The sequence below is a fragment of the Mytilus californianus genome, unplaced genomic scaffold (assembly GCF_021869535.1).
Source record: "Mytilus californianus isolate M0D057914Y unplaced genomic scaffold, xbMytCali1.0.p SCAF_5, whole genome shotgun sequence".
Taxonomy (NCBI): Eukaryota; Metazoa; Mollusca; class Bivalvia; order Mytilida; family Mytilidae; genus Mytilus; species Mytilus californianus.
Genome location: NW_026262701.1, coordinates 18,701,297 through 18,729,289, shown reverse-complemented (window position 1 = coordinate 18,729,289; position 27,993 = coordinate 18,701,297). Strand labels below are relative to the sequence as shown.

General features: G+C 32.9%; 2 protein-coding genes across 3 annotated transcripts in view; one reads left to right on the top strand and one right to left on the bottom strand.

Moving 5' to 3' along the window:
• LOC127701048 (A disintegrin and metalloproteinase with thrombospondin motifs 18-like) overlaps positions 1–27,993 on the bottom strand; it is a 523,205-nt gene that overhangs the window by 31,329 nt on the left and 463,883 nt on the right. The gene's annotated exons all lie outside the window — the stretch shown is intronic.
• LOC127701057 (uncharacterized transporter slc-17.2-like) lies at positions 224–26,101 on the top strand. Of its 2 annotated transcripts, none has more exons than XM_052204841.1 (11): positions 224–468; positions 1,030–1,259; positions 5,063–5,296; positions 8,393–8,480; positions 8,663–8,758; positions 11,842–11,972; positions 13,099–13,248; positions 17,488–17,620; positions 20,080–20,230; positions 23,188–23,278; positions 25,905–26,101. In XM_052204841.1, exons 1-11 carry the CDS (start codon positions 411–413, stop codon positions 26,061–26,063), a joined length of 1,521 nt encoding a protein of 506 aa, XP_052060801.1. In that variant the 5' UTR covers positions 224–410; the 3' UTR covers positions 26,064–26,101. The 2 variants fall into 2 exon arrangements, with proteins under 2 accessions (XP_052060801.1, XP_052060802.1); XM_052204842.1 differs by lacking the exon at positions 224–468 and adding an exon at positions 761–844.

Here is a 27,993-nt window from a genome sequence, read left to right as displayed (position 1 = left end):
TAAAAATCTTTGAAGAACTTCGATTTATGTCTTTTTACTGCCAAAGTTTTGTCTAATGCCATGTAACATTATGTTTATTATATGTTGTTCCAGATTCCCGTAATTATATTTAAAAAATATTGTCTATAAAAAAAATTCCGAATCATTTGTCAGTGACGATTTCCTAATTGACACTTTACACTTTGGTGACCTTGATACTACTAACTTCTACTGTGTAAAAAAAGTTGCACGAGTATTTATGTGATAAACAAGTCAAGATGCATCCGTCACGGCTATCTTATATATGTGTCAATTTTGCCATACACTAAGGCATTACCAAAATATTTGACGATCGTTGCATACACAAGGTACAACCCGGCAATACATGTTATGATCGGAATCAAAAAGTATTACGACACAAACCAATAAGTATGATACCAAAAGATGTAGATGAGCACGATTTGTCTGAAAAAATCGAAAATGATAAAGGTAAGTTTTTCGAAAAGATAAAACTGCTTATCGTATTTTAATTTAAAACTTGATAGAATTATTGTCTGCTAATTTTTGTTTCCTTCCAAATAAATGTACATTTAAAAATAAAACATGTTGAGAAAGTTACTATTTTATTTCATTTATTCCATATTTTCAACTTTTAGATTGACGAACTATTAAAAGTTTGACATATGCACATATATATATATATATATAATATATATATATATATATATATATATATATATATATAATGAGGTTACGCGTCGCTGACAAGTTGAGACAGGAACCCAGGCCAAGTGAGGACGAGGATATTGATGTAGAAACAAGACTAGCAAGTTCTACTCTGCGCTCTAATCTTTGTGTTGGTTAGGTACCAGATTATAATACATATAATAGTAAATCCATAGTTGAAAAACTTGACCCAGTAAGAACACTTTGCACAAGACTGGATGAAAAAGAATATTCTGCAAACGAAAAGCCGGAATCACACGACGTGTTTTTAAATTGACCATGCAAATATCATATTTTGAATGTAGTACAATGTTTTTTTTTTAGAGAATTCAGAGAAAGTTCCAACATTCTTCTCCCAAAGATGGATTTTGGCATATTTATTCTTTACTGGATTATTCAATGTTTACGCTGTCAGAGTGAACATTAGTGTAGCATTAGTGTGCATGGTGAAGACGCCAATAGATAATACGACGCTGACGATTTCACCAGTAAACAATATTTCAAAAAACGATACCGGTGGTGGGCTGTATGTAGGAAAGCAAACATACCAACAGGTAACATTTATTTTTACTTGATTTATGAAAGACAAAACCTATTTAAGGCTTATAAGTTATTGGAATCAAGGAAAACACTACACACTCTCTGTCGATAACACTTATTTGATATTTTCAAGGAGAGAACAGTCTTACTCAAAATATATTTGCTTTTATATCACTTGTACATAGATGTTGCTCATAGCAAACTATGCTTTAGGTAATGCTTTTTCTATTGGCGTTTTGCTTCATTTTTTTAAAAAAAAATCAATGCATTCAACAGTGAGGTCGGTCGGATCATTTCATGTGCCTTCAATTCAATTTTCTACATGGAACCATGAGTAGTAAATTTTCGTTTCCTGTCAATTGATGTCCGTGTGTTCTGTTTTTTTTTTTTTCATTTTTTTTTTCCTGATCAGTTTAGCTTGAAAAAACCGTAGACAGTTTTGGCATGCGCTAGCATTTTTTATTTGACTTTTCAAATCATTTACAGACACAATAAAAAGAAAGGTTTATATATAGTTCTTTATATAAAAAAGGAGATGTGGTATGATTGTCAATGAGACAATTATCGACCAAATTTCAAATGAAGTGGTTGTTAACAATTAAAGGCAATCGCACGACCTTCAACAAAGAATAAAACCAATACCGTATATTCGGCTATAAAAAGCTTCGACATGAACAAATATGACACAATTTAATAGAGAATACTTACGGCCTAATTTATAATAAAACAATTTACGAAAAACAAATATAATGACAGACATGAACCAACGACAACCACTGAACTACAGGCTCCTGACTTGGGACAGGCACATATAGAATGAGGCGGGGTTAAACTAGTTTTTTGGCGCCAAACCCTCCCCCTAACCTGTGACAGGGGTGTAACAATACAACATAAGAACAGACTATAAAAATAAGTGGAAAAGGGCTTAACTCATCAGATCGATACAAAGCAGAAAACATCTAACGAAAACACAGACCGGACGTGACAGCGTATCTATACATCACACAACAAAAAGATCTGAGAATACTTGCAGTTACTGATAGCTAGTTCAAAGCCAATAACAAATTATCAAAAAAATCATGTATCTAAGACTGAAATATCGATCAGTACATATCCAACATACAATGGATTTAGTGGAAAGATGGCATTAACAGCCAGAGAAAAACATGACCTTGTGCAATGCCAAAATATATGTGACAGATTGTAGTACCGTGAATGTGCATATGTTTATAACAATAATATCAAGTATGGTTTTAATTTACTGATAACATAATCAATATACCAATAAAAACAATATTCAAAGATCTAATTACAGTGTTGAATTGGTAACCTTTTAGGATAAGTTTATTCAAAAGATTGTGTTCTTTTTCTTTTTCGTTCTTTTTATTTTACGTTTCTATCGCTCTTTTTTTTAATGCTGGTTTTCGTTCACTTTTTATAACGAAACTTAGTTTATCCTTACTATGTTCTGAAAAAACAAGTTTTACTTTATACTTGCTAAATCTTTTACCTTTAATCGTTATTAAAATGATATCAATATGAGGAGATATTAGCAGATTCGGGTGTATAATTCAATGAGAAAGTAAACAGACAATCCAAGTCACCAACAATCGCCAAAACTATAATGTTTGATTTTAAAAAAAATGCATACATACACAAATTTATACATAATATAATATCCTGGCCTGGTTAGAGCTGGAAATAAATTATTTTGCCTACGACAGGATGAAAATGAATTATCTGCAACAAAAAATGCAGGAATTTGTTGTAAACAAAAGAGAAAATAAGCATGCGTATGAAACAGGTAAAAATTAGAAGTCAATCTAGAAAATATCCTCTTTCCCTAAATCCCACCCCCCTGAATATCTCGATCTTTCTCTGAAATTAATTCTATCAAAAAAATTGATTTTTCAACCCTGTATACCACCATTTCCCATGTGAAATTGAAAAATCGTCTAAAAGAAATAATCCACAATGCTTTTCAATATAAAAATGTGAGCATACGCTATAAATTTAATACTTATGAATACCAAATTGTCGGCATTCCTATTGGAACGAACTGTGCGTCTCACCATGCCGACCTCTTCTTATTTTAAATGAGTCGGAGTTCCTTCAGACACTTGTCAAAAACAAGAAGATCAAAGAAGCCAGACCCTTTTATTTCACATTCAAATATATTGATGATGTTCTTTCCATTTAATAAAAATCCAAACTTTTCTGATTGGGTTCCATTAATATATCCTCTAGAACTAGAAATTAAAAAAAAACAGACACGACTTCCCCCGCTTCATTTTTAAACTTATACCTCGAATTTAATATAAGCCGTCATCTCAGTACCAGAATCTATGACACACGAGACGATTTTAATTTTGAAATTATCAATTTCTCCCACTTTAGTAGCAATATGCCAACTTCACCTCATTCGGTATTCAAGAGCTTGCAGTTGCTACTCAGACTTTAGAAAACGTCACCAGTGTCTGAGCAGAAAGTTGATGAACCAGGGTTATGTCAAAGAACGTCTCGTCCTTTTTCTAAAACAGTTCATCGGAAGATACCAAGACCTTGTTGATAAATATTCCGTATCAACTTCACAAATAATACATGATGGTCTTGAAGTATAGATTCTAGGTGCTGACGTTGTTTATCATCTTAATTACGTGTTATAGTGTTCTTTTATTTGTCTTAGAAAATTATCAAATTTTAGGTTGCATTTCTATAAATATAGACAATGCAATTTGCCATAAGAACTCCTTTTGCGGCTAAAACTGTGCCACTTTTACTATGAAGTTTCGTAAAAAATCATATCCTAGAATGGAAAGTTGATATGCACTACTATTTAATTCAAAGGTCAAAACATAGGGCAGTGTGGCATATTTTCAACATTTATATGCCCCGAAGTTGTTAGAGTTTAAACTTATACTAAAATTCTGTACTACCCCTACATTCACTTTGTGCCTTCTTCAGAATTCAATTTTCACCGCAACAATATGTTTTGATACTGGTAACATTCCCAGGTTATGTCTCTATGAGATGAAACAGAGATCATATCTGGGAACCAGAACGTAAACAAAACGAAATATCTATGAATATTATATATCTCCTCAAAAGAGGCATGGTTTGAGAAACAGCTGTATTTACAAAGTGTAACCTTTACTGTTTAGTTCAAATTTGGTAATATACTTTTGGCGTGGCTCAGTATCCAATCATTGTGTTATTGTGCTATGGTGAATTTTTGTATTCTTGTCTTTCATTTTTGATTATGTGCTTTGTCTATATGCCTTTTTGTTTTTCTTTTTTGACATATTTGTTTGCTTTTATAGTGATTAAGATTATAACACAATGTTGACTGCTGTACCCCTATTTTTGACATTTTTACCTATTATGTCTGTTTGTATTGTTCACACAGTGTGGTCAATATAATGGAATTTGATGCGACTGTCATACAAGTGAGAGGTTTAGCTAGCTATAAAACCAGGTTTAATCCACAAGCCGGTACCAAGTCAGGAATATGACAGTTGTTTTCCATTCGTTTGATGTGTTTGAGCTTTTGATTTTGCCTTTTGATAAGGAACTTTACGTTATGAATTTTCCTTGGAGTTCGGTATTTTTGTTATTTTACTTTTTATCCACATGCTAAAATTATATTACTTCTTGTAAATCATTTGAATGTGACAAATATCCACTTGAATACAACAAATAGTTTTGGTTGCTACGAACATCTGTTTTGGACTTTTGAAAAAAATCAAGCATTTAAAAACAAAACTGATAATTGTAAACTGCAAAATATACATGGAGATTGTACACTTTTCTGTTTTAGAGAGGAGAATTTGACTGGGATAAAAGCACCAGATCTGCAATACTATCATCATTCTTTTACGGATATATGGTCACGCAAATTCCTGGTGGATGGCTGGCTGATAGATTTGGAGGCAGGCGTGTATTTGGTCTTAGTATGGCAATTGCGTCGGTATTAACCCTTTTAACGCCAACCTGTGCCAGAATTTCTGTCAAACTTGTTTACCTGCTTCGTGTAATATTGGGATTAACTACGGTATGCCTTATTAGCGTAATAAATTAATGTTATTTTTTGTATATATTTTGAGTAGTATTTCATAACATATATCACGAATCTCAATAACCTCGAAAAATTATAGTTTATGATATTACTCGTTCATATGTTAAATGATTCCAGTTATGGTCGGATATGTGTTAATTGGCACATAAAAATATTTTGTTACATTTGTGCCGCATTTTTGTATTTATACCATGATGTCGTTAAATGAAATTAGATACCTGCATTTATCATACTTTTCAATAACACAAGTTCAAATCGCAGAAAGACCCCCTCCTAAATTATTGAAAACTATCATTCTGCATTGACAATAATATCTTGGTGTAAATTACATGTAGATACACCCAACGCCCTCAAGGTGTATCTAATACAAACAGCACGAACAAAGGTTGGCATTTTATGTTACCTGTACCAAACAGATTTAAGATGTAAGATAAACACTTACGACAAGAATTTTACGCTTCACTTCTAACATATTGTTTTTTTTTGTACTGTAACCTTTTGACCGCGCGAAGTCGATTGGTAAAACCTGTAACTAGTAGAAAAATTAGTAAAAACATTACTTGGAAAATAATCAAAAACTGTCTACTAGTATCTGAATATTATTTCACGTGCTTTATAAAATATATATTACAAGACTCAACGAAGAATTGTATCATGACACAATGACCTATTCGAAACGTTGCTTTCTTTATATGCAACCTGTAACCCTGAAAAGCTATACACATACAAAATATACATTCTATATTGTATTTACACAGGAAAAAACTCTTATAATGAATATATGCAATTATATCACCACTCTGATAAACTGACAATACCATGGCTAAAAAAGAAAAAAACAGACAAACAGACAAACAACAGTACACAAAACAAAAACATAGAAAACCAAAGACTGAGCAATTCGAACCCCATCAAAAACTGGGGTGATCTCAGGTGCTTAGGAAGGAAAGCAGATCCTGCTCCACATGTGGCATCCGTCGTATTGCTCATGTTAGTACAAACCCGGTGATAAGTCTAATTCGGTAGGTCACATTTGGGGAAAAGGGGACTGGATTGTAGTTACGACAACTGGAACATATCCGTTGTCACCTGTAAAATGGATATTCCATTACGGTTAACCAACTCGTGATGGCGTCCGTAAAATTTACGAAGGGACGATTTCAACTTCACCACTCGGAACTCTTGGTTTGATAGCTACCTTGTGAGCAACAACCCTCTATCAAGGAAATCATGACAGGAAATACGAGCCCTGGAATATCGTATCAACTGGGAGATATGTACTCCGTATGCAGGCGCTGCTGGATGTTGCTACATAGATATGGAAAGTTCACAATTGGGAAGCTGAAATCATCTCTTTTGTCATAAAGTTTTGTTTTCAACCGATTATCATTGTCAATTTCTAGATGTAAGTCAAGATATGAGGCAGACCTAGTTGTATACTTATCTCAAGTTTGATGGGATAGATGCAATCAAAAATAGTCGACAAATTTTGAATTATTTAGTGAGAGAAAATCATCTATATAGCAGTAAGTGAAATTAAAGGAGACTGCTAACTTTATTCCTAAGAAGTTCCTGTATGAAGTCAGCTCATATGATTGAAGGAACAAATCGGCAAGAAGAGGAGCACATTTGGTTCCTATGACAATGTCAATTATTTGTTGAAAAACACGTCCTCCAAACGTAAAATATGTTGTCAATTAAGAAATCAAGGATATTGATAATGCCAGTTTCCAAGAATTTTTTTTTTTGTTTGAATCAGAGTACAAAGTACGATTTATCTCTCCCTAAGACCAGAAACTTGTATCTACGTGGGCCGTTCTTTTTATGAAACAAAGCAGGACCAACTCTTTCAATTTGTCTTTTAGTTTGGAATGGGGAATACTTGTGTAAAATGTAGAAAAGTCAAATGTTTTAATACTATTACAAGATAAGAGAGTCTTAGATTGTATGGTGATAAATTGCTAATCCGCTTTCATAATTAATAAACCGTAAAAATTGGTCAAAGTGGCAATTGGCATGACTTTTATACTTTTATAGTAATTATCAAAACTTAAGTCTAAAAATGCAAGTGCATCCACGAGTGTCCGGGCTGGTGGTCGGGAAGTGGGTGGCCACCAGCAAAAATGTTAAACCCCGCCATAATAATCTTATTTTTATACTATCCAATCATTTAGAATTGTTTATTTGTACAAAACGAAAAATAACATTTAAATGCCCTTATACCAACGTTTACAAATTCTTGCTACAATTATGGGAAGAGCATTTGATTTACTTAGTTAGGCAAAGGACATAAATATTGCGGGAAAATATTAATTTTTGCCAGTAGCTAGAATAGCTTATTTATTTTTTTAACTATTTCCTGAATCGTCCTCCTTGTGTAAGGCAAATTTGTTGCTGTCTTGTCCATCTCAGGTTGTTTTCAAATCTGTGTCAGTTAGGAACAGTCATTTGATATGCCGGGTTTTGTTTGTGGGAGGTGGGTTGGTGAAATAAATCATATTTAGAAAAACAGATTCCGCTACCAAATCTCTTGCATAATGCTGGATTATAAACAAGTCATTTTTCTACAGCTAGTTTATTATATAAACGAATTTTACAGCTTTAACGTTAACCTTTTATACGTCGTGTAAATATAGATTCTACCACTGCATCGAGTGTGATAGACATTTCTCCACTCTCAGTAGTTAAATTTTCAATATTTAAAAACCTCGGCAAGCTTCGCGTTTTAAATTTGAAAATATAACTGTCTCGAGTTGGGAAATATCTATCACACTCGATGCAGTGGTAGAATCTATATTTACACGACGTTTAAAAGGTTAACGCTAACGCTGTAAAATTCGTTTATATAATGAACTAGCTGTAGAAAAATGACTTGTTTATAATGGACAGTCTTGCTGCCCGTCTGGATAACAATACTTAGTTCAGTTTTAATGTAAAAACAGGGCAAATAAGCGTTAATTATTTGTATTCAGATGTTGTTTTCCACATGATATGATCCCTTTTACATTACATTAGTAAATAAATAAAAATTGAACCTGTTTCTCAACATCTTAATTATTTTATTATTTATAGGGCGTTGTTTTCCCTGCTATTTCGTCGATGTTAGGACGATGGGCTCCGCGACTTGAACGAAGTAAACTTGTAGCAACGGCTTATGTAGGTTAGTGAATTCTGATGATATTGTGCAAAACCATATGATGAACAAAATGTTTGAATTATTTCTTAATATACTAGTATACAGTAATTGATTTAAAGTAACAACAAATTTATCAAACTGTCTCTATTTTAAGGTAAACTAAAAAAGATATAGAATGTATGGAAATATGTTTTTTTTTATTGTAGGAGTAAATGCCGGAATAATAGGAACATTTGCGACTTCAGGACTTCTTTGTGAATATGGTTTTGATAATGGGTGGGGTTCAGTATTCTATATAACTGGTAAGTTTAAATACACAAACTGATATAATTTATGCACTTGTTCTGAAATAATTAGATGCGCCATACTGATCACAGACATTATTCAGTTATTTTTAGATTACAACAGAGTCGTCTTTTACATCAAACTAAATCAAATTGAATACTTTTAGAAAAAAGTAAAATAATAGAAATACCGAACTCGAAGGAAAATTCAAAACTGAAAGTCCCTTATCAAATGGCAAAATCAAAAGCTCAAACGAATGGAAAACCGCTGTCATATTTTTGACTTCATACGGACATTTCCTTATGTAGAAAGCGTTTTATATTGATACCAGCGAACAAAGCAGACACATACATTCATATCTTTTATCTGTTACTTCTGATAAAAAGGTTCATTGATAAATGACTATCTGAAAGCTGCTACTGAACATCACAAGGCTATCACCATGAAACAATATGCTTGTAAATGAAATAAACAGTTCATAAATTGTGTGCGTGAGCAGCGCTTTTCTGGATTTGCCTCATCAAGAACGCTCAAATATAAACATTTGAGAGCCAGGGATGAGTAAATACGCATATACGTTAGGAGCTATATAATATATTCATATTATATTAATGGGTTATTGCATTAATATTGGTGGATATTGCCCGAGCAGTATATCATATTGCAAGTGTTTACGAGTGCAATATGATATACTGCGAGGGTAATATTCACCAATATTAATGCAAATACCCTTTTATTATATAGTAATAAATATTTTAAACACAAAATTTCTGTTTTATCCAGTCAAAATACAAGTTTTAAAGAAAAAGAAATATTATTGCACTAGTGCGAATAAATGTTATTTGCACTAGTGCAATGATATTTTGGATTTTTTTTAGATTTGTTTCTAATGTTTTTTTTGTTGTAAAATATTTCAATCATGGTTAACCTTTAAATATATAAAAAAAAAAATTAAAAAATGAAGTTTTTTTACAACTTTTACCAGATGTAAAATTGAACATGTTGATGAGCGACGCACCTTTAGAAGATTGTTTATGAATATTATTAGGTGCAGCAGTATAAGAACAGACAAAATGTGAAGATGTGGCCATCGGTGGGCTAATTTTGTGTGAAACAGTAGGACGGTCAATCTTCTGTAAAGCCACATTGTTATATGTATTGTCACTTTCATTTGCGGTCACTGATGGTCCATGTGACGATTTAACCCCAGTTAATACATCTGAATATTCCCTTTGCTAATCATCGGAGAGATCATCATCGTAAGCCTCAATCGAACTTGTACTTTTGTGACCAGATATATGTTTAATTTTGTCTCTAGGTACACCTGCCTTGCGAAGCGTTTTTATTGTTGTTTTACGCACACTGTGGTTTGTTTTTCGGTCCAGCCCAGCTTCTTTTGCGGCCATTGGCATCAATTTTGCCAGCGTATTTTCTCCCATAGGCCTTTCGTAAAACAATATCATGGATTCAAATCTTTCCATTGGAATACACGTCAAATAAAACAGTGACTCTGGTTACATTGCATTTTCTGGACGTCGAAGAAGATACGCTTTAAAAAGCTGTATTGGACAGCGATCAGATTTATTTTCATACATTCTCGGTTTAACTTTACGATTCTCTGTTCCCTTGGTACCATCACGAGTTTTCGTAAGTCTCTCAGAAAATTCTATATACTGTCGGTTATCCACAGGGTTCTTCTTCATTTAAATATCTCCCAATTGTATTTGCCGATGTTCATCTCTACCACGTAGTTCGAAACATTTTGTAAAATAGTACCAGAGAGAAAATATAAGTATTCTAGGTGTACCATCACCGAGCTGCCCCTGTTCCCACAACAAATCTTCTTCATCCTTACTTACTGCCTTTGAAGCATTCGGCTTATGTCCTTTTCCTAGTTTTTTCAAATGAACCTTTTTTGCAGAAAGTGCTCTTGTTGACAAATTAAATTCCTTGTCACGTAATGAATGAGAGTACTCTTTGTCCTTCAAATGCCTCTCAATACTAGCACGAATACCGTCGAACGTCCCCGGTTCATATTCCTGGCCATTTTATTTCTTTTAGGTTATGTAGAATTCAGACAAGAAAGGATCAAGTTCATTGTGAGGGATGTTCTCGATTGATCTCAACTCCTCCTTTCCAACCAGCCATTTGTATAATAATTTCAAGTCACGCTTCGTGCAATTAACTGTTGATTTTTTCTTTTGATCATCAATAAAGCTAATGACCATCTGCTTATCAATCATAGACTCTGGCGTCGCTGTCAAATTATCTGTATGATCTGTCCGCCATCTTGTTTTTCCAGACGACCACAAAGGATGCAATAATATGCATGCCGATTTCGTAACGCCTCAGCTTTTTCCCGGAAATGCGTGCAAATACAGAGATCGTTTTCTCGGGTGTTTTTATTTAAATAAACAAACAAATATTTATTACTATATAATAAAAATGTTTGTTCCATTGATCGTACAAACGGACGAAATCATAATCTGTACAAAAATTAACTTAAAATAGTCGTTTTACTGCTCTCTAAAATGACCATAGAAAATCGCAGCAATCCAACAAGTAAACTGTTTTAATCAAACTGACTATGATTTGCACTGCAGGTGAAGCATGCAAGACAGGAGACGCTTACTCTATCGACGCATCCGTCTCGTTTCTTTAGGAGTTCGTGCGATTCCCTTCGTTTTTGTTACATTGATATGGATCTACTAATGAATTGATGAGATGTGACCGTCGGTAAACTACAGTTGCCCAAATTAAAAACCCCATCTAGCCAGACTTGTAAAGGGGTCTGCTACTTGACCTATAATACTTGTTGAAAAGTCTGCCCGTTGGTTTGTCGGGTTATTAAAAGATACAACCTTTAGTTATAATTTCTCTATATTCCAATTACCCTCTCAATTTGGTGTAATGAGCTGGCATGATTAAAAATATGATGAAAATAGAGGATCTGTTATATGTTTTGAAGCGAATATTGATTTAAAGTTGTTTTTGACATTGATCTTATAAACTAGCCATGTTGGGTGTGTCCCTCGATTTATAATTTCTGAGATTTTGTCTTTCATTTGGTCATGCAACCTTTTGTCATTGTTATATCCAGGTGGACTGTGTTGTATTTGGACTGTTGTTTGGTTTTACCAAGCTAGAGATAACCCTTCAGAACATCCAAGGATAACAAAAGCGGAATTAATTTACATAACGAATAATATCGAGTTTGATACATCCAAAAAGGTAAGAGATCTAAGTAACAAAAAGTTCTTCAAAAGCTCTGCAAAATCAAATAAGTAAAATTAAGAAGGAAAACACATCAACAATCGGAAACAAAGAAACATTATATCAAAAAAAAAAGAAAAAAAGAAACATTATCTCAATTAACAACAAGCTTGTTTTACGTTGCATAAGCTAACGTACTTGTAATTTATTTTTTTAAGCAGAACCGTATTACAAAAAAACTACTTAGTGCTTCATTCAATGTTCTATCAAATATGTTATGTGACGGTAATTGTTTATTGCGTGAACAGAGGAAGGACTAGTTTCTTTGAGAATTTGCCTTGATATTTATTTTTGTTCTACTGATTGGCAATACGAATTTGTATACATTAGTAGATTACTGTTGAACAGAAATGAATTTCGAGGTAATTGAAATTTGAAATATCTCAATGTTAAACGTCAATAGCCGCACTCTTTGCTTTGTCTTTGTGGCCAGTTTGTATTGGTGGAGGAAGCCGGAGTGCCCAGAGAGAACAACAGACCTCGACAGGAACACAGGAAATCCTTTTCAATTAAGATCGTAGTCGAGCGCATCTATAGGAGCAAGTTCGAACTCCCAACCTCAGTGTTGACAGGTTAGTACCTATTTTAGATAAAATACCTTCGACTACTAAGGCCCCATATTTAGTTGGAGATTAACCTGACATCTAGATGTCTTTTTGCGTTATTTTGTATTGTTGAATACCTGCTCCATTTATTTGTTCCTCATTTCTTATTTTGTTGTAATAAAGTTTCATAATCTTTTGTTTTGAAAAAGAACCCATAAAATACAAGGCTTATAACTGTGTCCGCCAGACGCACGTTTCGTCTACATAAGACTGATAAGGGCGCTCTAAACAAAAGAGTTGGAATGCCAAATTAAATACTAAGTTGAAGAGCAGTGACGACCAAATAAGGTAAGGCTATATTTGCCTGATGGCAGAAATTGGAATAACTTTTTACATTCTACGTTTGCTTTTATTCCAGGTTTTATGGATTTTCCCCTTTTTGAATATACCCTGGAGTTCGGTATTTTTTTCAGTTATATATATAGTTATATCATGAATGAAGAATAATTATTTGATATGACAAACTTTGTCATTGTTAGGCTTCAAACGTACCATGGAAAGCGATGGGAACATCTGTTGTATTATGGGTAGGAATCTGTTGTCATATGTGTCTCGCTTATGGATGGTATACATTGATCACAAATCTTCCAGCTTTCATGGAGTCCGTCCTAAAGTTTGATATAAAAAGCGTAAGTCTTTATTGATTCATCTATACCAAAAAGATATCATTTATTTATTTTTTCAGCAAAATGTCAGATATTAGCTTTTGACATTAGTTAAGACTTTGCAGGCATACATTGTTCCTTTTTCTTTTTTGAAGCGTACTTCCCCATTGATTTCATTAGCATTTGTCCGCTTCATTAATGCGATATTTCAGGTTTTTGGCCAACACTTTACAGAGGCAACCACTGTTTACAATACCAAGGTCACCAGTGATAACTTGCAGCGTAGGATTATATGTCCATCGAACGATTAAAATGTTCATCGGATTAGAATAATTAGAGTAAACAAAAAATACTAAAAAAGAACTTGAATGCAATTGATTTCAGTAAGGTATTAGATGTCATCCGGAATTCTTATTTTATTGAGTATGTCGTAAATAACAAAACTAAATAAACCAACATGCATTATGCAATATCTTATTCGTGTTTTCCGAAGGAACTGTGAGCTTTTGCTATCCTGTCGTCGTCCGTCGTCATCCGTCTGGTGTAAACTATTTCAAACATCTTCTTCTCTGAAACTATTAAACCAATTCAAACCAAACTTAGGCTGTATGATTCTTAGGGTATCTAAAATAAAGTTTGTGTTTTGTTTTCTGTTTTGTAAAAAAACATGGCCGCCATGGCTAAAAATAGAACGTAGGGGTAAAATGCAATTTTTGGCTTATATCTCAAAAACCAAAGCATTTAGAGCTAATCTGATGATAGGTAAACTGTTAATTAGGCTAAGCTCTGTTAGCCCTGAAATTTTCAGATGAATCTAACAACCCATTGTTGGATTGTTGCCACTTAGTTGGTAATCTTAAGGAAATTTTGCAGATTTTGGTTATTATCTTGAATATTATTAATGATAAAGATAAACTGTAAACAGCTAAAATGTTCAACAAAGTAAGATCTACAAATAAGTTCGTATGACCAAAATTGTCAATTGGTCCCCTTAAGGAGTTATTGCCCTTTAAAATCAATTTTTCACAATTTGTTCATTAAGTTTGCTTACTTTAAAAATTCTTCTCCTTTGAAACTGCTGAATCAATTTCAGCCAAACTTGGGCTGAATAAGTTTCAGAGTATCTAGTATAAATTCTGTATTTTATTTTTTTGTACGTCAAGAAACATAGCCACTATGGCTAAAATGAAACATAGGGGTAAAATGCATTTCTTTGATTTTAAAGAAAATAAGACAGATACAAAGAATATTGCAATGAAAGTTTTAAGCCATTCATTAATATATATTGAAAAGCAAAAATAATCATTGATGAACGATTTAAGCATAAAATCACAGGTGAGCGATTCAGGCTCTTGAGAGCCTCTTGTTTTTCTTTCGGTAGCCATTTATTTTGGGCTTTTATTTTTTTTTATCTTTTTAGAGTTTAAAATATCCCATGCGAACAAAGCTTGTAGAATTGTTCCAATTGTAAATCTATTTTCCCTTAGGAACTTTAGATTTTCCATGGGAACTCTAGCTTTTCCCATTAGAATATTCCCATGAAAAATCTTGAATTACCCATGAGAAATTTATCTTTAAAAATTCATTTGACATCAATTGGGGGCCATTGATGATATGTGTCATGTGGCATGTTTACCTTTTTAGCTCACCTTTCCAAAGGTGAGCTTTTGCCATCACTTGGCGTCCGTCGTCGTCCGTCGTCGTCGTCCGTCCGGTGTAAACTATTTCAAACATCTTCTTCTCTGAAACTACTGAGCCAATTCCAATTAAACTTAAGCTGCATGATCCTTAGGGTATTTAAATTAAAGTTTGTGTTTTATTTTCTGTTTCGTCAAAAAACATGGCCGCCATGGCTAAAAATAGAACATAGGGGTAAAATGCATTTTTTGGCTTCTATCTCAAAAACTAAAGCATTTAGAGCAAATTGGACATGGGATACAAATGTTCATAAGGTCAAGTTCTATCAGCCCTGAAATTTTCAAATGAATCTAACAACCCATTGTTGGGTTGCTGCCACTAAATTGGTTATTTAAAGGAAATTTTGCAGTTTTTGGTTATTATCTTGAATATTATTATAGATAAAGATAAACAGCAAAAATGTTCAGCAAAGTAAGATCTAAAAATTATTTTATATGACCAAAACTGTCAATTGATCCCAGAAGGACTTATTGTCCTTAAGGATAATTTTACACAATTTGTTTATCATGTTTTCTAACTTTAAAAAATCTTTTTCTCTGAAACTACTGAACCAATTCCATCCAAAATTAAGCTGGGTGACCCTTATGGTATGCAGAATAAAGTTTGTGTTTTATTTTTTGTTTCGTCACAAAACATGGCCGTCATTGCTAAAAATAGAACATAGGGTAAAATGCAGTTTTTGACTAAAAACTAAAGCATTTAGAGCAAATCAGACAAGAAGTTAAAGCATTCATTGGTCAAGGTCTACCTGCCCTGAAATTATCAGCCAAATCGGGTATCTGATTTTTAGAAACAGACATTTTAAAACGGTCAACCAACTCGTGATGTCGTCCGTAAAACTTACGAAGGATGGATTTTATCTTCACCTATTGGTTTAATAGCTTTCTTGTGAGCAGCAACTCTCTATCAATAGTCATGATAGAAAACACTAGCCCTTGAATATCGTATCAACTGGGAGATGTATACTCCATATGCAGGCGCTGCTGAAATGTTGCTACATATGGAAATGGAAAGTTCATGATTGGGAAGCTGAAATCATCTATTTTGTTTTCAACCGATCATCATTGTCATTTTCTAGATTTAAGTCAAGATATGAGACATAATCTAAAAAGTGAACAATAGAAAAAGTAATGCAGCAATGAAAGTAAGATAATACATATTTTAAGATATTAAATTGTCAAGTTTAGTTACCAAATTTAAAAGATTCAGTCCATTACCTTAAAATGTTTATACATTTACATATATATAAAGATGGACATAAAATAATCTTAAAAAAGCACTTCAACGCTTGCCAACAAATACATCTTACAGCCACCTGATTCATTGCTTACGTTACATGAATCGATCGACTCATTTGAGAAAACGTAAATCTCATTTTAGTTCTAACAATTTGTTTACACTTTTATTAAACGTTTTTTGAATAGCACTTTAAATGTTTAAATGTTTAAATTCATGAAAATTCTTGCAGTGACACCATTGACAGCTATCCATTAAATGCAATAAAATAACAGCATTTCATATCACATAACCACAACCGAATGACGGGCAATGCTATTTGCACTGCGAAACCTTGGAAGCTATAATGTTCCGAACAATTCATTTAAGAAACCTGTTAGTTATCTTATTTATTTCATCTGGCCGGAAAAATTTTCACCTGGGTTTGTCATTTACTAATGAAGTAAGGAAATATTAAATATCCGTTAAACTATTGTAATCATGATACACTGGTTATATGTTCGTCATATGTCAGGAACCGCGGGGCTCCCTCTGTGTACCTTATTACGTTTGGTTAACGGAAATGCGGGGGCCGACGTCAAACGGATGGACTTTTATTGCTATATATATATATATGTGTGTGGGTGTTTTACGTTTAGCATATTATCTAGTTAATGACGATAAACTAAAAACAAAAGCATAAGAATTGCAGATTTATTTAAATATCAAAGATTTTATAATTTAGCAATGCAAGGTTACAATGCGTTCACTCTAAAATAATTGAACCGGAAATGAAACAAGTTTGATCAATTTTTATCTAAGCTATTGAGAAATGGACTGTGGTTATACGTTAGTGAGACAACAATAACATGTACTAAGGAATCTAGTGGCGAACTTGTCATTTTCATTAATAGACAAGTTTTTATACTTAATTCAAAATCCGAGTCGAACAAGTGTGAATAGATTGTGCATTTGTACATTCGATCACATATCTGTAATCAATATAAACTTATTCAAAGGACTAAACCAATCTATTTATATCGATAAACATATCATTTATTCACAAGAGAATCATATTCTCTTGTAGAAACTGTGCAAGATATTTCTTTACCCTCTATATTTCTCGGTGTAAAGTATGGTGACATATTTTATGTTATTTGTTCTGTTTATACTTTCAACTGTCCTGTTGGACAATTTACAAACAATGAATGGTATTAATTTCAAATTCTATCTACCTTAGATATATTTAGTTACATAACTATTAATTTAAAATGTTTATGAATTTATATAAATATACAGTTAGAAATTAAATGATATTGCAATCTAAAATATTAATTTTCTTTTTCAAAGAATGGAGCCCTGTCGTCGTTACCATACATTTGTCAGTCTGTTATGGCTATAGTCGCTGGAAATTTTGCGGATTATCTGAGAAAGCAGCGTATATTGACAACAGGACAAACCAGAAAATTATTTCAAAGCATAGGTTGGTCAGTATTAACACTCACCGTAGTTACCAGGGTTAAAATTTTGTATGTTAGACGGGCGTTTCGTCTGATAAAGACTCATCAGTGATGCTCGGTTTTACCAAATGGAGCTAATTTTATCTATTCCAGTGGTAGACACTGCTTTTTTTTCTCCAAAATTCAAATTTTTGTAAACAGTTAATTTATTCTTATGACTATATCAATATCAAGTATGCTTGAATGTCAAGGATATAACAATTAATATCTCTCAAAAATGGTTGGAAGCTTAATTTGTCTAAATTACTATTTTCAAGGGTACCATTTTTCTGGAAATTGTAAAAAAACATGTTTTAAAATGGAAAATATCCCTTTTATTTGCATGTAAAGTATTTTCGTACGTAACCTTAAGAGATTAATTGCACTTTTGATATATAGCCGATTCTGATATCATATCCCAAATGTGATGAAGGAGCCCAACGTATTAAATTAGTAAGTGCATGGGACCGTTTCAAAAGGTATATGGTGCTGAATAAATGGTTCTTTAGATAATGTATAAAAAATCTTTACGTACTGACCCTGAGTAAGTTTTTTTTTAATATTGTGACCTTGAGCATCACTAAAGAGACATTATTTGTAGAAATGTGCATCTGGGCCAGAAAAATTGATACCGTTTCATGTTATGAGGTTTTTTTTCTTCTTCTTTTGAACAATGTAAATATTTTCAATTATAGTTTAAAGACAAGATAAGTAACAGTTTATACATTCAAATTGTGTTGAACGAGTAATCATTTTGTTCCTTTTAAAATTCAACATGTACAAGTTCACGGCCTTTATGAATGATGCAGAAATCAGGGATGGGGGAATCGTAATCTATAATCTTAATCGATTGTAATTGATTACCATTATTTCAAGTAATCAACAGTAAATGTAATTGACAACATTTTCGATTACATGTAATCGTAATTTAATCGATTACAGCAAAAAATATGATATAATCATCGATTACTTTTCGATTACATTTCGATTACTTCAGAAAAAATAGGTTGACGAAATATGACCTTGTTTAAATGAAAATAAACAACTGCATGTATTTATCAGTTAATAGTACAGATAAAATAGAATGTATTTATAATACTTGAAAGTTTATCAAATACTTTAATCCGATCTGTTGTCTCTAGCCGCAATATGATTAACCAGATCTCCTAACAAATTTTATTGTATTTCAAGCTTTTGAAAACAAAGACGTTCAATACTTGTCAATATTTTAAGACCTTTTCTATTGAAAATAAGAAAATAAGTTCTGTACTACATTGAAGTAGTTAGCTAATTTGTAATGAAATTCATTAAAGCATAATTTTTATTAAAAACTAAAATTAAAAGAGTTAAAATTTTAGCTTAGAAATGATATTTGATTCTTCATAATGTTATATATGATATAAAAATTAAGAAAGTATACAAACTTCTTTTGACAGTGAACCAATGCATTGAAATTCTTGTTCGGTAATAGATACATATATCCCTTATTGACACTAAAAATATATATTGTTCATAATTTTGAATAGAGAATAAAGAATTCTCAACAACCTTTTTGTTTGTACTAATCAGATGATCATAGACTTCTAATTAATGAGATACAGACTTTGTTTTGATTTCAATTATGTCTTATTAAGTGAGAGATTTACATTATATTGCCCTAGATTATAAATTGTTCTCCATTGGCAGTTTTATAACCTGTAATTAGGAAGGTTATCCAAACAAAAGGTTTTATCTGTACTATAAAAGGATAAATTCATTCATGTTATTAGAAATTATAAATTTCCACCTTTAAAATTAACTGAACTAATTATTCTACTTTTTTATATATATTTTTCAGAGGAAACCTCCAAAATTGCAATGAATTATATTCAAATATACCTGTTTAATAATACGTAAAACCAAACACCAAGGCTAAGTCAGTATGACAGCAACAATTGGCAAAATATTGAGAAAATGACTTACAATACACAGAAGCAATTGATGCAATGGTCGCTGTCATTTCAAAAATGTTCTCATGTTTACAATCACTCACTCAAGAATGTTTAAATAGGCTGAATGCTTGGTAAGAGCTTAAGCTTTCATCTAGAAAACAACTGTCACAATAACATTTGGAAACAATGCTTTAAAAGCTGTTTTTGTATAAGTTCTAAATTTCCACTATAAATATGTTGAACAACAGAATTGTGTTTAACTTTCTTTTTTATTTTTTTTTTGATATAATTGTGTAGCATGTAATTGACAGTAATCGAAAAGTAGCGTATTTACTTTTGATAAATTAATCGATTACAATCGATTACATACAAACATCTGAGTAATCGATTATTAATCGATTGCACAAAAATCCGTCAAGTAATCGATTATTAATCGATTACATTTGTCAGTAATCGTGCCCATCCCTGGAAGAAATACTGTGAAAAATTATTAAACACAAACTATATTTCAGCTTTCATAGGCGCAGGGGCATTTCTAGTTGTCACCGGATTCGTTCCTATTGAGATGAATTATCTTGCAGTTTTGTTTCTATGTTTAGCTGTAACATCTTTAGGGTTTGGCAGAGGAGGGTTTTCTGTTAATCACATCGATGTAGCTCCAAAGTAAGTACAATGTCACAAATATTTTGTAATTCGTTTCATTAAAAGGAGATTTGAAACACAGAAACCTAAAAATACAAAAAAAAAAGAATTCTTTTCAGTGGTAAATGTGTTTGTTGATAAAAGATAATGTGTACATGCAACTTTACTTTCCGCTAAATAAATAATGTTTTCCCACTAAATAATTCAAAATTTGGTGAGTATGTTGAACGCATCTATCCCATCAACCTTGAGATAAAGGATACAACAGATACAGTTAAGTCTGCGTCATATCTTGACTTATATCTAGAAATTGACAATGAGGGTCGGTTGAAAACAAAACTTTACTACAAAAGAGATGATTTCAGCTTTCCAACTGTGAACTTTCCATTTCTATGTAGCAACATTCCAGCAGCGCCTCCATACGGAGTATATATCTCCCAGTTGATACAGTATTTCAGGGCTTGTATTTCCTATCATGATTTCCTTGATAGAGGGTTGCTGCTCACAAGAAAGCTATTAAACCAAGAGTTCCAGGTGGTGAAGTTGAAATCATTCCTTCATCACGAGTAAGTAGTCCGTTATGGAATATCTGTTTCACAGATGACGACAGATATGTTCCAACTATCGTAAATACAATCTCGTCCCCTTTCTACCGAATGTGACCTATCGAATTAGATCTATCATCGGGTTCGTACTTACACGAGTAACACGATGGGTGCCACGTGTAGAGCAGTATTTGCTTACCCTTCCGGAGCACCTGGGATCACCCCCAGTTTTGGTGGGGTTTATGTTGCTCAGTCTTTGGTTTTCTATGTTGTGTTTTGTGTACAGTTGCTTGTCTGTTTGTCTTTTTCTTTTTTAGCCATGGCGTTGTCAGTTTATTATCGACTTATGAATTTGAATGTCCCTTAGGTATCCTTGCCTCTCTTATGCAACAAGACATATGCATTAACGCTAAAGTTAACATTATAACTGAACGGTCTTTTCTATTTTTTTTTTAAATCTGTTCAAAAATGGATATTATTGTATCCAAATAAAAACAAAAAAAGAATGAACAAAAAATTGAAAGAAGACACCTGATTAGTCTTTGAAAATATTGCAATGTTGTTGTCTTTTAGGAAATGTTTATGTTAATGGAACATCAATGATTTTCTCTGTTAATATAAACCGTATGAAAAGGCCTCCTTAACCTTATATCATTCAGTTATTTACAAAACATATGTCCGTCGGATTTCCGTACTTAAAATTTCGAATTTGTTGTACGAATTTCGTTTTTAAACCTTGTATGCTAAAGAAAAAAAATGAAAAAAAGTGTCGAAGGAGCTTCATTCATGGATCTGACTTATAAATCAGCAACAGCCTTATAAGATATAGTTTTCGCCTTAAAAGTTGTATGTGTAATTTGAATATCTAACGTATCTAAAAAAAAAAAAACAATTCTGAAACTGACATTATCACGATCATTGATTTTTTGATTGACAACAAAGTAGCTAACATTATCCTTTAAGTTCACGTTCCGCTACATAGATGATGTCCTCTCACTGATTAATTCGAACTATGTTGAACGCTTCTATCTCACTGAACTTGAAATAAAGGATACAACAGATACACCAATGGAAATGGGGAATGTGTCAAAGAGACAACAGCCCGACCAAAGAGCAGAAAACAGCTGAAGACCACCAATGTGTCTTCAATACAGCGAGAAAATCCCGCACCAGCTGGCCCATAAACAAACATGTGTACTAGTTCAATGAAAATGGACGTCACACTAAACTCCAAAACATATAAATGATGCTTCATATCTTGACTTACATCAACAGCTTGTCAATGAGGGTCGGTGGAGAACTCACTTTACGATAAAAGATATGAATTTAGCTTCCAAATTGTGAATTTTCCATTTCCATTAGCAACATTCAAAAAGCGCGACCATATGCAGGACACTCTCTACTAGTTGATAGGAAATACGATTTTTTAGAGTTTGGATTTCTATCAATGATTTTTCGGGGTTGCTGCTTAAAAGGAAGCTATTAAACCAAGAGAAGTTTAAATCATTCCTTCAAGCATTTTCCGGACGCCATAACGAGTAGGTCGACCGCTATGAAATATCTATATCACAGATGACGATGGGTATGTTCCAATCGTCGTAACCACATCCGCGTCTTTTTTTCCTCGAATGTGATCTACCGAATTAGACTCCTTACTTATGTTGTACTTACAAGAGCAAGACGACGGTTGTTACATTTGGAGCAGGATCTGCGTTCCCTTCAGGAGCACCTGAGATCACCCAATTGTTTTTTTTTTTTTGTGGGATTCGTGTTACCCAATCTTTAGTTTTCTATGTTGTATTTTGTGTACTATTGGTTGCTTTGCGTCGTTCTCTTTTTACCATGGCATTTTCAGTTCGTTTTCGACTTTGAGTTTGAATATCCCTTTGGTATCCTTTGCCTCTCTTTTGGGAAGGCTATTACTCATATTTGATTTAACCAATGACTCTTTACAAAAGAGGGACGAAAGATACCAGAGGGACAGCCAAACTCATAGATCGAAAACAAACTGACAACGCAATGGCCAAAAATAAAAAGACAAACAGACAAAAAATAGTACAGATGACACAACACAGAAAACTAAAGGCTAAGCAACACGAACCCCACCAAAAACTGGGGGCGATCTCAGGTGCTCCGCAAGGGTAAGATCCTGCTCCACATATTTTACAAACTGACTTTGTAAAATATGTCAATTTTGACTTCATTTTAAATCTTAATATAAATTGGGATGTTGTGATAACATTGTGTTTTGTTATAACCGTTTTTATTTGCATTATAAAAAATAAAACAAATGATCTTGGGGAGGAGGAGGAGGACGACGATGACGACGACGATGACGATGACGATGACGATGACGATGATGATGATGGTGATGATCTAAGAAAGTGTGTATATATTATAAACATTGAGGAACATTTATATATTGTTTTTCAGATTCGGAGGAATTATGTTAGGTATCACTAATACTATGGCAACAATTCAAGGCATAGTTGCACCGCAAATTGCAGGGGCTTTGACTCCAAATGTAAGTAGTTATATTAAGCTAAGTACACATTTTAAGCCATACACATGGTGTGGATTACTATTTGGAAAAGAGGTTGCAGAAAAACATCTTCAAAGTTTAAAAGCCGAAAAAAAAACCATACAAAATACTAATAAAACAGATTAAACAAAGAGAATACTACAAACAAACAGTCGGCAAAACGATAATCTAAATTTCATCATGTCTTAAAACTTCATTTTTTTTTAAATAAAAACTCATGAACAACAAAAATTATTCGTTGTCATTTCTTAAGAAGTGAGAAATGTGACCGGTTGATTGAGGAACTTTATCTCTGTGTCACGATTCCAATATACATATTAGTGATTATTAACTTCACGTTATTTACAAATGGAAAAAAATGAAATTAAATTACCAGTCACCGAATATATTTTGACCTGCTATATTTGCCTTTACAATGATAATAGAAATATCAAATTTGATAGAAAAAAATAAACTTTAAATCTTAGAGTATACAACAAATGTCACAAACAATGGAGATGAAACGTCTATATGTGTTCGTTAACTCATCTAATATAATAATTATACAAAAGATAAGTCACCTCTTCTTACCCTTTGGTATGAATTAGTTTCTTTAAAATGTTTTATTAAGTATGTGTCTAATCACCTATGAGTAAAGTCATGAATCATTCATAAAAATTAGTCGACAATAATGAGGTCCTTCAGAGGTGGTCTTTTATTTTACTCAAGATGGAATTATGTTGAGTGAGGTACAGACCTAAATAGATTGTTTTGTCCGGGTAATAAAAGTAAGATTGTAGATCCGATCAGATAAAAACTTGACGTAGGTGTAATTTATCATAATCAGAAACAGCTGAAACAAAAAATAGCTAACTGTTAACGCTCAAATATCAACAAAAAGTTTATGGCATTATGCACGATGTAGCTGTTAACAAAACGAACTGTGTGATTCATATAGTTCGTTTTCTATATGGCCAAAATGTGGATAAACAGTCATTTTGCTAGATGTAGCATATAAATAGCACTCATGAATTAAGGCTTCAATTGCCGCTCCAAAGGTTTGTACTCAATTAAGTTCTTCTCCAAGGAAAAGTGAATGACCAAATTTTGTATTGCTCCCTTAGTATCTTTTTAACAAAGTTTCATTCTTTAAATTAGAAAAACAAAAGAGTTTAACCCCAAAGTATTTTCAGAAACATCAACGTCTATACACACTTGATATTTTTTTTTTTAATCCTTCTGGTGAACTATCAGTCCCCAAAGGTATTTTCAGCTCTGAAGTCGGTACTTCAGTACTGTCATTATTTATAACAACTTTTCTAAAATTGTCCGTTTATATATATTGAAATTATAAAGAAACTAAGGAGGCAAAGTTGACCTTGGTTGGATTGGCTATTTTCACGTCCTTTTTTATCATACAATTCTTCAACTCTTTCGTTTCTAAAACATCCTTGGCTTTCAAATATTCGGCTTTGAGCGTTCCTGATGAGGGTAAATCTACAAAAGCGATTCGGACGCATGAAATTTATGAGAGATAAGAAGTTAGCAATATCCTTTACCTCTACGTTCTGCTATATAGATGATGTTCTCTCACTGAATAATACAAAATTTGGTGACTATGTTGATCGAATCTATCCCATCGAACTAGAGATAAAGGATACTACAGATACAGTTAAGTCTGCCTCATATCTTGACTTACATCTAGAAATTGACAATGAGGGTCGGTTGGAAACAAAACTTTACGACAAAAGAGATGATTTCAGCTTCCCAATTGTGAACTTTCCATTTCTATGTAGCAACATTCCAGCAGCGCCTGCATACGGAGTATATATCTCCCAATTGATACGATATTCCCGGGCTTGTGTTCCCTATCATGATTTCCTTGATAGAGGATTGCTGCTCACAAGGAAGCTATTAAACCAAGAGTTCCAAATGGTGAAGTTGAAGTCATCCCTTCGTAAATTTTACGGACGCCATCACGAGTTGGTTGACCGTTATGGAATAACCGTTTCACAGATGATATCGGATATGTTCCTTATGTCGTAGCTACAATTCCCTTTTCACGAATGTGACTTACCGAATTAGACTATTTACCGGATTTGTAATAACATAAGCAACACGACGGGTGCCACATGTGGAGCAGGATCTGCTTACCCTTCCGGAGCACCTGAGATCACCCCCAGTTTTTGGTGGGGTTCGTGTTGCTTAGTCTTTATTTTTCTATGTTGTGTCATCTGTACTATTATTTGTCTGTTTGTCTTTTTATTTTTGGCCATGACGTTGTCAGTTTGTTTTCGATCTATGAGTTTGACTGTCCCTCTGGTATCTTTCGTCCCTCTTTTATGACGTGTTGTTTTTATTAATCGATCTTCAAGGCACAATTGGTGGTTGACGTTCTAACAAAGTTGTTGGTATGTACTAGGTTAACGGAAGCCAAACCTCCAACTGCATAAAGAGCCATTTCTGCTACAATGTTTATTCTTTATTCCATGTCCACGATATGAGTATGTCATATACACCACCAAATTTGAATGCAATCAATACTTATTACCAATAAACAGGTGAAGCAATCTATCGTTTCAGGCTGTCTTGTTTGGTAGTTCTAGGAAATATATATTATTAATTTTAGGACACTCAACAAGAATGGAGGAATGTATTTTACGTCTGTGCAGGATTTTGTCTGTTTGGGACAATTATATATGGATCTTTTGCAAGAGGAGAAGTCCAAACATGGGCAAAAGACACGACAGACGACGAGTCGAGAAAATATCATTTAACGGCACCTTGACGTATGATAGAAACAAATAAAATTTTCTCCAGAAATAACACTTTTTATATTGCTCAAAGAAATACAATATTTATATATTGATAACAATTCAAATGTGGACTGCTCCATTAGGTTTCATCATTGAAAGTCTCATAAACAAATAAGTATTACTTGGCTTTTATAACTTTTCCTCTCGTGATGTGTTAATCAAATTATCGAAGTAATTAGTTTTTATGAATTTTCTTATAATGATTTGTTTTATCAGATTATCGGAGTAGTTTTGAAAGAAGTTCATCATACTTGATCATTCACGATGAGGACGAAGATACCTATGGGTGATAAAAAACGTATTAAGAAACGAAACAAATAATAGCATTGACAAAAAGGGCTATAGTTTACAACACATTCTAAACATTGAGCAACATGCGTTAACTTAAACAAAAATCGTGGATAATCAGACTCTTTAAAACGTCATTTTTTGTTTATATAACCAAACCAAATTAGTTTTATCTCGATTTTTCACAATGAAAATGTAATTGTGAGTTTCACGCCTTTGTTCTTTTTTTTGTTCCGAACTCACTTCCGCAGCTATGTACGTAGAGGATTTTTTTAATCAGAACATGAATAAGGAAAAAATGAAATATAAGTTGGAAAGCAAATTATATATAATAATAATAATACGGATAATTAGCTTCCGATATGACAGGATATACAAGTACAAAAAAATCCTTGCGTAGTTATAGTAGACAAAAATAAAACATATCGATTTTGGTCTTCCTATTAATGGCTGTCTCTGTTTGCGGCTTGTGACCGAGTAGAAATTGTATCACCTTAGATGAAAACAGAACTATTTAAGTCTCAGTGTGATTTATATCATTCACTCGTTGACAAACAGATATAGTAGTAACAAAATCGGCATCCTTCAGCTGATATTAGTGCTATTGGGTGACTATTTAAGCGAGGTCTCGTTGACTTTTTATAACTGTATAAATATCCTCATGATTCAAGATCACACAGTTATCTAATAATGCTTTTCTTAAAAAAAAATAATACAACTTTCAAACGGAGGATATATTTTCACCCGTTTTTGTTTTGCCAAGTGTTTCTTTATTAATATGCCTTTCGGTGAAGTCTCTCCGAATGCCATTAAATATTTGTGAAATCAAGAGTTCTGGGTAAAAAATAAATAAGATGATTTTTCTTGTCAATACAAATGCATACAGAAAAAAAAATATCTTCTGTTGATTGTTTCGTTCAATATCGATATAACATTCTTCACGCAGTACATAGTTGATTACAAAAGAAAACTAGAGGCTCTAAAGAGCGTGTGTCGCCTATCTAGGTCTATGTGCTTAATCAACAATGGACTCTCTCCACCATTGTAGACAAGAATAGAATTCATGACAAAAATTTCCTTTTTGTTGATCTTGTTTTGCTGTTCATTTTGTCTGTTTAGTTTCTCTCTATCTTCTTTAGTTTTTGCTCAAACACACAAAAGAGAGTAAACAAATCCTCATTTAAGGGCAATCACTCCTATGGAGAGTGACAGTCCAGTCTACTTACTTTATCGGCAGAATTTTATTTGTTTGTGGATTTTGCCTTTTTGATCATTTTTGTTATTTAAGGTTTCTATTCTCATATAAGGCAAAATACAAATTGGTAAAATTTGGTAAAATCATCATTAAAGGGCAATAATTCTAATTAAAAAATTAGTAGTCGACTGACGATTTCGACCATCATACTTATTCGTAGAACTGGTCTTGTTGATAATTTTTGTAACATAAAGTTTCTCTCTACCTATTATAGTTTTTAAGATAAAAGTCAAAAATGGAAATAAATGGTATAAATTGTCATTTAAGAGCAATAACTCCTATAAGTAGCCGCTTGACAGTTTTGACGTCAATAAAGAACTGGTAGAGCTCAACATTGTGAACATTTATGCCATCGTCAG

Bases quoted from the DNA above. Each gene is read 5' to 3' on its own strand.
- LOC127701057 (XM_052204841.1), top strand. From the start codon at position 411: ATGATACCAAAAGATGTAGATGAGCACGATTTGTCTGAAAAAATCGAA. The intron at 1,260-5,062 runs GTAACATTTATT...TTTCTGTTTTAG, and splicing joins GAAAGCAAACATACCAACAG to AGAGGAGAATTTGACTGGGA. The intron at 8,481-8,662 runs GTTAGTGAATTC...TTTTTATTGTAG, and splicing joins TGTAGCAACGGCTTATGTAG to GAGTAAATGCCGGAATAATA.